The following is a 12,131-nucleotide window of genomic DNA, read 5'->3' on the forward strand; positions in this document are numbered from 1 at the left end:
CCTCTACTGACAAAACTTGCCTATTGTTACATCCTCCTTTTTTAACAAAACAAAGATGAAATGTTAGCCTACATGTTAAAATGTCTGATTTAAAGACAGTTATTAAAGCTAACAAGTTAAACCTTTAAGGTACTGACAGTTTTACTAAACCTGGTCTTGCCACCAGATTTGGCATCAAGTGTTTGATATCTTTCTCATAGAATTTATGTAATTACTATGAACCAATTGTATCAATGCTTCCTTAACCTTGTCATCCAATGTGAATTCTCATCACTTCAATGGTGTTTTTTATTGGGCCAAATACATGAAAATCATATAAGAAAGGACAGTAGGAAGAATGGAACTATGCTTCTCCACTACATTTCCTCAATAGATCCTCCACAGATTGTGCCATATAGGGTCATGCATTAACATGCTGGAGCATCACTCCATCAGTGAAGGACTGGACATTTTGATTTCATGTTCTGTGGGGCTTCAGGTGCCTCACAGTAACTTGCTGCATTGATGGTGGATCCTTCTGGAAGAAATTTGAAAGTTAGAAAAGAACATTGACATAACTTTTTGTGTATTTTGTTGAAAGACCTTTGGCTTTTTCTGTGTCTACTGATGGGTTGCATGCAGCAATGAAATCCTCACGTGTTTTTAAGTAATCATACCAAGTGTTCTGGATCTTTTGACTATACCATATAATACAATAGTTTATTACTTTTATATGGGCATTGTATTGTATATTAGTAATGTTTTGGATTTATATTAATATTAAAACAAATTATAATATTCCTCATTTAGAATAATGGCAGATAGGCTCCTAATAACATTTTTCTACAGAATGTCTAATTTTCAGGAATGGAGTATTGATGTTAAGCATGGAATGGCTGTATTATTAATTTTATAATTACAGTCTGTTTCAAAATTATAAACACACCCAACTTTTTTCAGTAACAAAAACATTAACAATTGTAATGTATTTGTTTAAATTGATATATTACTATAATATTTTCTGAAATTTTTAGAGCAACTTGACAATTACAAAAAAAAATTATTGCAGATTTTCAATTTCTGATTGTTTCAAAAGTATAAACACACGTGCACAAAAAACCGATTTGTGATGTTTCAATATTTTGTAGGTCCATCATTTGACTTCAAATACTCTATCAGGCATACATTTTTACTAGTTTTTGAAGTTGTTGTTTAATATTTTCCCAACAATCCATGATAGCTAATTTCAGTTTATTTACAGTATTGTATTGTCTGTTTTGGCAATAAACAAGACAACTCATAATGCCCCAAATATTCTCTATCGGGTTCATATCAGGGCTCTGTGATGGCCAATCAATTACATTGATTTTTTTTTTTTTTTCAGCAAACCAATTTTTAGTTGACTTTGATGTATTAATGGCAGCATTATCTTGTTGGAATTGCAAGTTTTCTTGTCCAATAAGTGATCCAAAAGTTATTAAATTTTGGTACAACAGTTCTTGATACTTTTCTGAATTCATTCTACCTTCTGTAAATACAATATCTGTTTTACCTCCCCATCCAAATCCTGCACATGCCATCACCGATCCACCTTGCTGTCTGCTCATTCTAACTTCTTTGTTCTTCCTCAAATCATGCCAGTAGTGACTATAATTGTCAGGTCCATCCAAATTCCACTTTTTTCATCTGAAAAGACCATTTGTTTCCACTCCTCTTTCCATGTCATCTTGTCTTTGGCCCACTTTAATCTAGCTGTTTTGTGCAATTGTGTTAATTTTGGTTTGGTAGCCATTTTTGTAAATTTGGCGTTTTTATGATTATGCATACATCTCCATACAGTTGCTGGTGAAACTGCAATTACAATGTTGATGCTGCTTCTCCGACAGATAACTTGCTGGTTGTCAGTAGCTGAAAAACCTTTCTTTCGTTTCTAGGTGTAAGGAGTTTAGGCCTTCCAAGTTGCTTATTTCTGCCATAATTTTCACCTTGAGTTAACAAATTTCTCACAGCACATGTAGATCGATTTATAGCTGCCAAAATTTCTCTTAGAGATTGTCCTGATCCATTTAGTTGGTAAATTTCACATATTTCCAACTCTGTTAGTGTTTTTCCGTGAAGCATTGTTTTAAATCATAAAAAAAAAGCCATTTAAAATTGGTGCCACATTCTAAATAATAAGTGATACTTCCCTCTGGTGACAACTACTTAAACCAATCATTAATAAAAAAATTATTATACTAATTTTATGCACCTGTGTTTATAATTTTGAAATGGACTGTAAATGAAATAACATTATATGGGGGAACCCCATTTATTCAGATTCCATTAATTCATATTTTTGGTTTATTAGGATTATAAAACACAATCCCTGTCTCAGAAAGATAATCATATGGAAAACCTATAAATGCAAAAAAATCAAAGAACTCCTAATTACATTCTTGCCTGACTGTAACAAAAATAGACTTGTTTCCTATGAATTGGCATATGATGTTCCTTATGTATTCCTAGGAAGTGTTCTTTGAATTTATCTATTATCTTACTGAACCTTTCCTAATCTTTTAAGATTTTCAATTTTTAAAAATTGTTACTTAATGTTGAATGAAAATGCTGTGCTGCTCATGGCAGTCAACATGTTAATAAGTTTATTTTTTATAACCTGGCAAGTTATTATTCACTCAACACCCTAAAGCTTCTATTGTTTTGCCAAGTTTCACTCATCTTCAAACATATGTGAAATAAAGCAAACACTATGAAAATGATGTTTAAAAGAAAGAAAGTGGTTGTTATGTTGGACTAGAAAATATAAATAACAAAGTTTATAGACTTTATTTTATGTCATTAACAATTTTTACAGATTTTTGGTCATCTGAATTAGACCCAGTTCCATTTGAGCTGGATAAATGGGGGTTCCTCTATAGTAGCAGAAAAATGAAATCAGCATAGTATGTATTAGTAAGCATGGTTAGAATGGATGTAAATACAGTAATACCTCGACTTATGCGAACCCAGAGTTTTTAAATCTCGTTGATTCGTCTTTTGTTTGAGTGCCACGCAACTCTTGATTACTCATTCCCCCACACTATTGTTCAGCTTACATTTTCGGACATGTTGCGCGGAATTGACACATAGCTACAATTTATTTTATGTTATTTATTTCTGTGTTTGTTATATCTACGGAGACTTGAGAGAGTATATGTGGTGATTTCTTGTAACCGTGAACGAATCAAAAGACAAGATAAGGTTAACGAGAACATTTATCAGCTTACATACATCCGACTTGGATTTTACACATATTGCGAAATTATACCTTGACTTACGCGGTTATCACTCGGTCCCACCTATTGCGTAAGTTTAGGGTATTACTGTATAGTATATAATTGGACGTGAATAATGCAGAATTCCTAAGAGAGTTGTTTCGCTGAATTGGAATCAAACAAACAGAAGAAAACAAGAATATACATTTTAAATATTATTATTATTATTCAACATTTTTTATTTTTCAATAATTAAAATTAAAATATTTTCATTAATTTAATGTAATATTCTATATTTATTATTTTAGATATAATAGTGATTACAAGAGAGATCATTATAGATCATATCCTCGAGATGAAGGACCAAGTAATTATAATAAACGAGATAGATTACACAATGAAAGGAGAGATCCTAGGTAATTACCAAATACTTATTTGCTGAAATTTTCTCTTTCTCTTATCTTTTTAAATAAGTATGAATGGATATTCAAATATTCTGATTTGGATTAAAATTATTTATCATAAATACAGGGTTCCTAAGCATCTAGAAAGTCAGGGATTTTCATTGGTGTTCAGAAAAAGTCATGGAATGTTAGGGAATTTGTTAAAAATTGTCAAAAAAATTAGGAAATTTGCTTTCTTGGCTGCCTTGTTGATTTTTGCTGACAATATGCTTTATAAAGTATAGCTGTCTGCAGGCAGCAAGAAGTAATGTGGTGCAATACAACTTATAGAAAGGAGTGCAAAATATTTTCAGGACCCAAAATTTCTCCCAAGTTTACACAAAAATTTACAAAGTACACAAAATGATAAATAATACTATTTAAATTATTTATCATTTTTTATTTTAATAATTTTGGTTGTGTAACAAAACAATTTCTGGTTTTTTTTTTCCAGCTTATTAATATTTTATAAAGTTCAGGAAATTTATTAAGAGTGGAATGTAATAAATATATACTTTTGTACATGGATTATATAGAATTTGTTAATGAATAATAAAAAATGATTTTTTTTTTTCTTTTCTTTTTTCAAAGCCATTCAGATTTATGGTTGTGGATTAATAACAGAATTTTAATAAAATATTTTATTTGATTTTAATAATTTGGCAATTATAAAAAATATATAACTTTTAAATTAGAAAAAATTACTAATTAAAGCATTGGAGAAGCAAAACATGTGCATGTGAAGTTAAGTGCTGTTTTATTTTGTAAATGTGCCATACTGTAAGAAGTGTGAGGTCAGGAAATTTGTACAAAGTTGGTCAGGGGAGGTCATGGAAACTGAAACAAAAATTTGAGTAGGAATCCTGTATATAAGAAAAAGATTTTATTTACAATAAGTTATAAATAACAGACAACTATTATAAAAAAAATGATCCAGTTTAAGAAATAAAATGATCATGCAGATTGTTTGATTCATAGATAATGAAAGATACAATAATTAATAGTTTTTTACCAATATATTTATTTTTAAAATTATTTAATTTTTATCAAAAATATAATTTTGTAATAAACATTAGTAAATTAGCATGAAAAAATTTGAGTTTCTACAAAAATCCAAGGTTTTCATGGGTAATACTGATTATTCATATGCCTACTTTAATGTAAAATAGTGAATAATATGTACAATTCAATTTAAATTTAAAGAATTATAAGTTATTGTATTAAAATTAACTGTTAAAATATAAAAATTATTACTGTTTCTGATTTATTAATAACAATTGTTACTGCATTTGAAAGAGAGAAATTTTGAATATTAAATATGTTTACTCATTTCAAAACTGAAATATTCCAAATTTTTTATTATTATAGTCTATCCCAGAATAAGAATGGATCTGATGTTCATTAGTCTACAAATACAAAGAAAAATATTTTCATTAGTTTCAAGTTTATTACAAAGTAGAATGTAAAAGTATTTTCTAGTGATTTAAACAAAATTTTTAATTAAAAAAAATTGTTTTGTATCATGAAAATATAAAAAAATAGTAGTATGTATTATTTTCTTGGCCTTTTATTTTGTCAATAATATTTTGCCTTACAGTTTAGTATTAATTGATATATATGTATGTATTTAAAATTCTGAAAAAAGATCTTTTAGCAAGATTATATCACACTACTTTTCAAAAACTTGAATAACTAAGCAGCCAGTACTTTTTACATAATGTAAATATACTTGGATAACAAAGGAATCATATAGATACATTGATTTTTTTGTTAACCATGTTATTCTCTTTTTGACAGTAAGTCTAAATGGATAATTCTTCAAACTGTAATTATATTATCTTAGTTTATTTTTATTAAACTGAATTTAAAAATTATGGTAGCAATAAAATAGTTATTTAAGAATCATAGATATATATATCTTAGTTCATATTTAATTTGCTAGCTGGCATTTGAACAAAATGCATGGTTAAAAACCAACAGCAGAGGTGTAATTAATGATGATAATGCAGTATAGGCAACTTTTGTTGCAATTTTTAATTTTAGGAAAAGTTTTATTTGTCAAATAATTAAATTGCATTTTATAAAGTATTTTCTTTATTATTCAGGTTTCATGGTCAAATGCCCCCACCTCACAGTGGAACATATTCATCTTATAATGTGCCATCTGTGTATTCAAGTCATAGTAACTTTAATTATGGTGCATCAGTTCAGGGACAAATTTCTACTTCAGTGACGCAGCCTCCTCCTTTGGTCGGAGAGCACAGTCCGTTGGGACCATATAGTTCTTATCAAGGTCACAGTGATTCTTGGAGAAGAAAAGAAGGATTTCGAACACCAAATGTGTACGAAAGACTCGAAAGTGGCCAGGGAGATTATAAACAAAAACATTGATTATGATTTTCTACAGTTTTCTGTGGATAAAGAAGCTTATTTGTTTCAGATACAATCAGTCCATCGATTGGAAGCAGATCTGAGCTGGATAAGAAACAGGGTACATGAAACAATTTTTTTAGCGTGCGGACAATTAAACTGTTTCTTCCAGTTCCGTCTGATCATCTGGATGATGACGGTTTATATTCAGTGACACGAATTCCTTTAAATCATTCCCAGAGTGTACTTCAGCCATCAACGTTATTGATTTTGAATTGCACTGACGTGTGTAAATGTGGACAATGAAGACAAGAGTGAAGTGATATAATTTCATGACTAAAGAACCAATTTGTTACAATATAATCATAAAGTTAAATTCCATTACACTTGTTTTGAAAGAAGGAATTGAGGCTCTGATGTAATATTTCATTATATTTTATTGCACCTACAGAAGTTATTTTATTACCTTTGCATAATTCTGTTTAATGTGAAAAGTGGCTTTGATTCCTACATGATTTAAGCATACAGTCAAAACCATCTTTATTTAATTTCTGAATATTTTCCTTAATTTGATCATGTAATTAAAGTTATTGCAGAGCATTATATTTGTTCAGGTTCCTATCACAATGTGCATAAATGAAGTGTGTGACGTTTGTATATATTATACAATTACTAATGCTTTAGAAAACATTGTGACTTATGTTTGAAAAATTGAGTATACTTTTGAAGATAAAGTATTATTTGTAAAACATTTGTCAAATTTTTTGGGAGGAACATAGTAAACGTAAAAAAAAAAAAAAACATAATAAATATTGCAGCTTACTTTATTTTCCTAATTATTTAATTATGGTGAATTTAATTTTAAATAATAAAGTAAAATTTATTTATTACAGCAAAACTGCAGACAGTAAACATAGGGTACTGTTAACATTAAAATAAATTTTGTAAAAATTCGAAATTAATTTAAATATATCGTAATGGAAAAGATCGAAAGTGCACTTGTGAATAGAACTCTATGTAAGCAACATATAAATTGTTATTTCTATGCAAGTAGTGCTGAACAACACTCCAGTTTTGTTAATTCATTGAAGGATTATGTTTGTAGATAAGAGGATATATTCACCTGTACTTAACATTAAACATCTGTACATATGGGTGTGGTTGTAATTTTCCATTCTTAAGTTAAGTATGACCATGTAAGTAAGAAATGAGTGAATTCTTTCACTTTTTTGAGCCTAAAAAAAGAATATCATTTTGTTTTTTATTATGTTATTAATTAAAATTTTAAGGAAAAAATATATATAATATATATATATATATACATACCTATGATGTGTTTTTATATCATTAAATTTGATGTAAACATTAATTATTATTTCTTAAATTTAATGTTAAAAGCAAGCAGATTTCTTTAGCGCACAAACCTCTTCAAGATTATTTTTAATCAAACTGGTAAGAGTAAGATCCCATTGGGAAATGAAATTTTCCTTATGGGAAAGGCAGGAGTTATAATCATTGACTTGGTAAATAGTGTGATTTGATTGTTGTTGGTTGGTTATCGTTTAAAATATAATTAAAAAATTTAATTTTGAATTGATGACACAACTGATTTAATAAGTTATGATCATTCAGCTGAATTTTCGCGTTCTGAATGCAAACGTTTGCCGTTGGCCTTTTTTTTTTATAACTTTTGTTTGTGTAACTCTTAAAACCTGTTTTCTCATTTTTACTGTAATTCAGCTTTGGAGACGAATGGCCAAAAAAACAATAGCTATTTTCAGCTATTTTATGAGAATCTTGCCGAATTTTTTTAAAATGAATGATCTCACTTATTTTGTGAACCGAAAATTCCAATAAGTCATGTTCAGAAATAAAGAATGAATAATGTTTTGTATATATTCAGTTTTATAAATGTTTCTTCCACTTAAAATATCCGCTTTTCAATCGAATACTTTTTGATATTATGAAAAGATTACGAAAATTAAAAGACTTGATCATAAATTTCCAAAAATACAATTTACTAGAATCGTGGAGTAATTTTTAGTGTAATTCGACATCTCGTCAGCGGCATGTATTACAGTAAAATGAAATAATTTAAAAAATAATCGCTACATTCTAATGCGTAGGTAATATAATTTACAATTGTTTGATATATAAAAAAAAATTAATGATTATATTCGGTTCTGATCTAATAATAAACTAATTTTATTTCTAGTCGAAACAGCTAATTACAATTTATAATGCCACATTAACCGATTTACTGTATTTGCATAGTTGTTCTTAAGCGGCTGTTAATAATGTACTTCAAAAATTAATTACGTAATTAATTTAGTAATAAATGAAGACTCGTCTTATTTTCCTTTAAATATAATTAAATAAGATTGGTATTATCGTTTCTAAAGTATTTAGAGTCTAATACTGTGTACGAATTTTTGAAAAGTAGCTAAGTCGAGTGACTTTTAATATGGCGTCACGTAATCGAACAAGAAGGTAAAAATCATCGCAAATATTTTTAAAACCGGGTTATATATATTTTACTATTGCTTACGAGCATAATTTATTTACTTCGTCGCGAATATCTCTATGATGAATTGCTGTGTGATTGGGCGTAATGCTAGTTCACTTACGAACAAAGGAACGTCATTTTTTTTTTAAATTCCGGCATTATTTGTCATCAGGGACTCCAAACTGAGGAGCGACGAGAATTAACCAGAAAAATTTCAATACGGATAGTGAATATATCAATACAAGAGTTGTCAGAAACATTTCAAGTAAGCAATAAAATTTGATTATTAGTTATCAATAAATGATTCGATAAACTTGCATAAGTATCATAAAGCGTGTACAAGCCGGTTGCATAAATCCCTTTGTTAATACTGACAAAATAAAGTTAAATAATTTTAACAACAGTAGATTTTAGTTTGAATAGATAACGATTGTGTTCTAACTTTATTTTTCATCTTTCAGTTCGTTTTCTTTGTGTCTGCTTGTAATAAATATAGAATAGAGTTAATATTACTATTAAGCAAAAATAATCGCTTAGCAGATGATGAATTTTGGATCAATTGTTCTTCCAGTCTAATTTACATAAATAAGTGTATTTTTTAAGATATAAACCAATAATTTCCATTGTTCATTTACGAATAACTAAGTTAGGTTATTTTGGTGAGAAACATTTTCTTTAAGATGTTACTTTTTTACGATGATTTTTTTTAACATTAGTAACAAATAATCGTTACATAGTAACCTTCAAGTTCCTGTCAAATTCGTATTTATTATTTATATATAACTTATAACATTTATATACATAACATAACATCAATATATTATTGAAAAAGTTTTTTACCCCAAAAGAAAACCTTCCTCATTTTATGATGAGTCATCCACAGACTGGATGCCAACATCGTACATGGGATATGAGAGTGGCCACATCCAACTGCATATCGGGAGCGTTATGAAACATCACATGCCGGTATGATCATAATCAGGAGAAACACAGACACTTGTAAGATAATTATGGGCCTCTAAAGATTTGTAAGCTTTCATTTGTGAGAGAGAATAGTAATTTGTCATCAAAACAAAACAGTTTATGATGTCAACAAATTCCACTTTAGGCGACAACTCTTGATCTACAACGAAGATGCTGACTTCGTATGGATCGACACCTTGACATAATGAAACTTTCTCTTCGTATAATGCTGCATCTTGTTTTGCCAGACTGCGAGAATAGCTCGCCAGAAAAGCATCTTTTTTAACTTGGTCTACGATATAAAAATACAGCAATTCTATTAAGTTTAAATTGAAAAAAAGCGCTGCCAATTTATCAAATAACAAACCACGCGCAAGCGGAAGGTAGACCACAAACATGGCGAAGGGCGGAGCAAACGTGCGTTAAATCATGTGACATGCGACCTTGAAACCGCTCTATGCCATACTTTATTGACATTCGTTCCAAATTTTACGCCATTCGCTGTTTATACAGTTTTAATGATGTATCCTTAAATTCTTTACATATTTTATCGTATAGACATCTATGTTTCCTAACTTCTTCGATAAATACTTTAAATCGATTCTCATTCTCTTCACTATACTTTCCGCCATTAATACAATCAAATTACACGTAACTACGCACCATAAATCTACACATTTTCATTAGTTGTAGTACAACAGAAAATAACCAAAACGTAACAGTTAAATAATTTTTAATTTTCGGCCTTGTTTCTGTTCAACTGAACGTCCCAAGACTGAAAGTTTCGTCAATCTTATTTCGTCCATTAGTACGTATCTATTAACAAGACAAGACTTATTAAACTGGCTTTAAGGATACTGCAACTCAGTTTCACAGATTTTTTTTTAACTTTTTCCTCCCTATGGTCACTAAGAGGGCCTCTTTTTGCAAGCCCATTATGGGTTCGGCCAGGCCCACGATGGGGCTGCCGGGTGGTGAGGGACGGGGCCCGACATATCTGAACGGACCACCCCCCGAAAAATTCCTGGGGATTTTTTTCGACCCGTTCGGATTAGAACCCGGGTTCCCCAGAGCGATAGGCTGCCACCTTGACCGCTCGGCCATCCGGCCGCATATTTAGGATTTAATTATTTCAGTCGAAGCGGTAGGCTGCCACCTTGACCGCTCGGCCATCCGGCCGCTGAAGTTTTACAGATTATAAAATTATTGTTTTATTTAATTTACCTGTAAATTGAATAAAACAATAACAGGTAAATTGAAAATTTCGTCAGTTGGATCAGTTTTACGATCCCTTTGCAGATTTGGGTGATGCGGAGTCAAGCCAAGTGTGTGCGTGTGTGTATATATATATATATATATATATTCTTTATACAGCAATACAATGTCTGAGTTACAGATTCTTTTGTAAAAAAGTATCGAAAGTTACGAAAATCCAAATCTTGTCCATTCATAAGCAGTGGCATGGAGATAATTGGTTTGAATTTTCTTCCTGTCTGCGCGAATGTAAATTAACTCGGGTTTAAGTTCTTACGTAAAACGTGTATCATGCAGAAAAATGACGTCATTTTGTTGCAAGACGCTTTATGTAAGAACTGAAATCCGGTTTTACCAACCAACTAAAATCGGTGACTCCCGTTTTAAAGCTACACGAAAATAAGACCAATTACAATCTTTCTTCAACGTGAATATGTTAAGATTCGACCTTCGGTCTTGAATATGAAGATGTCCGTAAATGACGTCCACGCTGGGAGGGAGGGTGTTAAAAGGTTGGTGCTCACAGTAGACAGTAGAGAAATCTCTATAGGTTGACTTTAACCCTAAGGAATTGGGGTTATTTTAATTCTTGGATGGTATGAAATATGCAGATTTTCTATTTTCTCTGTTTTGGTTTAGGTTTAGTAACTATAGTAGTATGCTAATACTTGCATGTAACTGCACATACATACGTACTACGAGTAACTGGTGAAGTCTACGTGCACAAACTAACTGCCGAGCGGTCGTGTCTAATTATTGTGGGAAGATTACTTCGGGATTCCGACACCACACAGCAATAGTTTGAAAATTACTTGAGATGATCTGGAGGACGACACAGCAAAAATTGGTGTAGATCAGGGGTGTCCAACCCGCGGCCCGCGGGCCGCATGCGGCCCAAGGCAAGTTCCAATGCGGCCCAATAAACGTGTAAACAAAACTGACAAATGTTTTAATTTTTTTATTATTTATTTATTTCAATGGCATAAACTAAAAAAGAAGTTTCACAAAGTCGTAAACCTTTATTCATATTTTATTTTTCAGTGGAAAGGAAATATTTTCAAATACTTGGAAATGTGTGAATGAGGAAGGATTACTAAATAAAGCTGGAGTTGTGACTCAAAGAATTATAGACCCAAATTTGGGAAAGGAGGGAAAGGTGAGAAAGGACAAAAGATGTAGTAATGAGAAAGGTTAAATAGATCTTCTGTTAAGCAAATATGAACCCTTAATTTTCCAACCTTTCTCACTTTTTCATCTTTTGTCTTTTCTCTCCTTTCCCCGCATTTGGTCTATAATCCTTTGAGTCACAACTCCAGCTTTATTTAGTATTTCTTCCAACGTTGCAAGATTTGGCTACATTTG

General features: G+C 30.6%; 1 protein-coding gene across 1 annotated transcript in view; it reads left to right on the forward strand.

Annotated features, from left to right (window-relative positions):
* Positions 1-7,944, forward strand: part of LOC111613759 (chromodomain-helicase-DNA-binding protein 1-like) — a 97,577-nt gene extending 89,633 nt beyond the window's left edge. The window contains 2 exon segments of the mRNA XM_023355106.1: positions 3,542-3,649; positions 5,782-7,944. Of these exon segments, the coding sequence (XP_023210874.1) occupies positions 3,542-3,649; positions 5,782-6,067 (394 nt within the window). The 3' untranslated portion in view covers positions 6,068-7,944.
* Positions 7,945-12,131: the final 4,187 nt, after the last annotated feature.

This window comes from Centruroides sculpturatus, unplaced genomic scaffold (assembly GCF_000671375.1).
Source record: "Centruroides sculpturatus isolate CEXI.00-Female unplaced genomic scaffold, Cexi_2.0 scaffold1673, whole genome shotgun sequence".
Classification (NCBI taxonomy): domain Eukaryota; kingdom Metazoa; phylum Arthropoda; class Arachnida; order Scorpiones; family Buthidae; genus Centruroides; species Centruroides sculpturatus.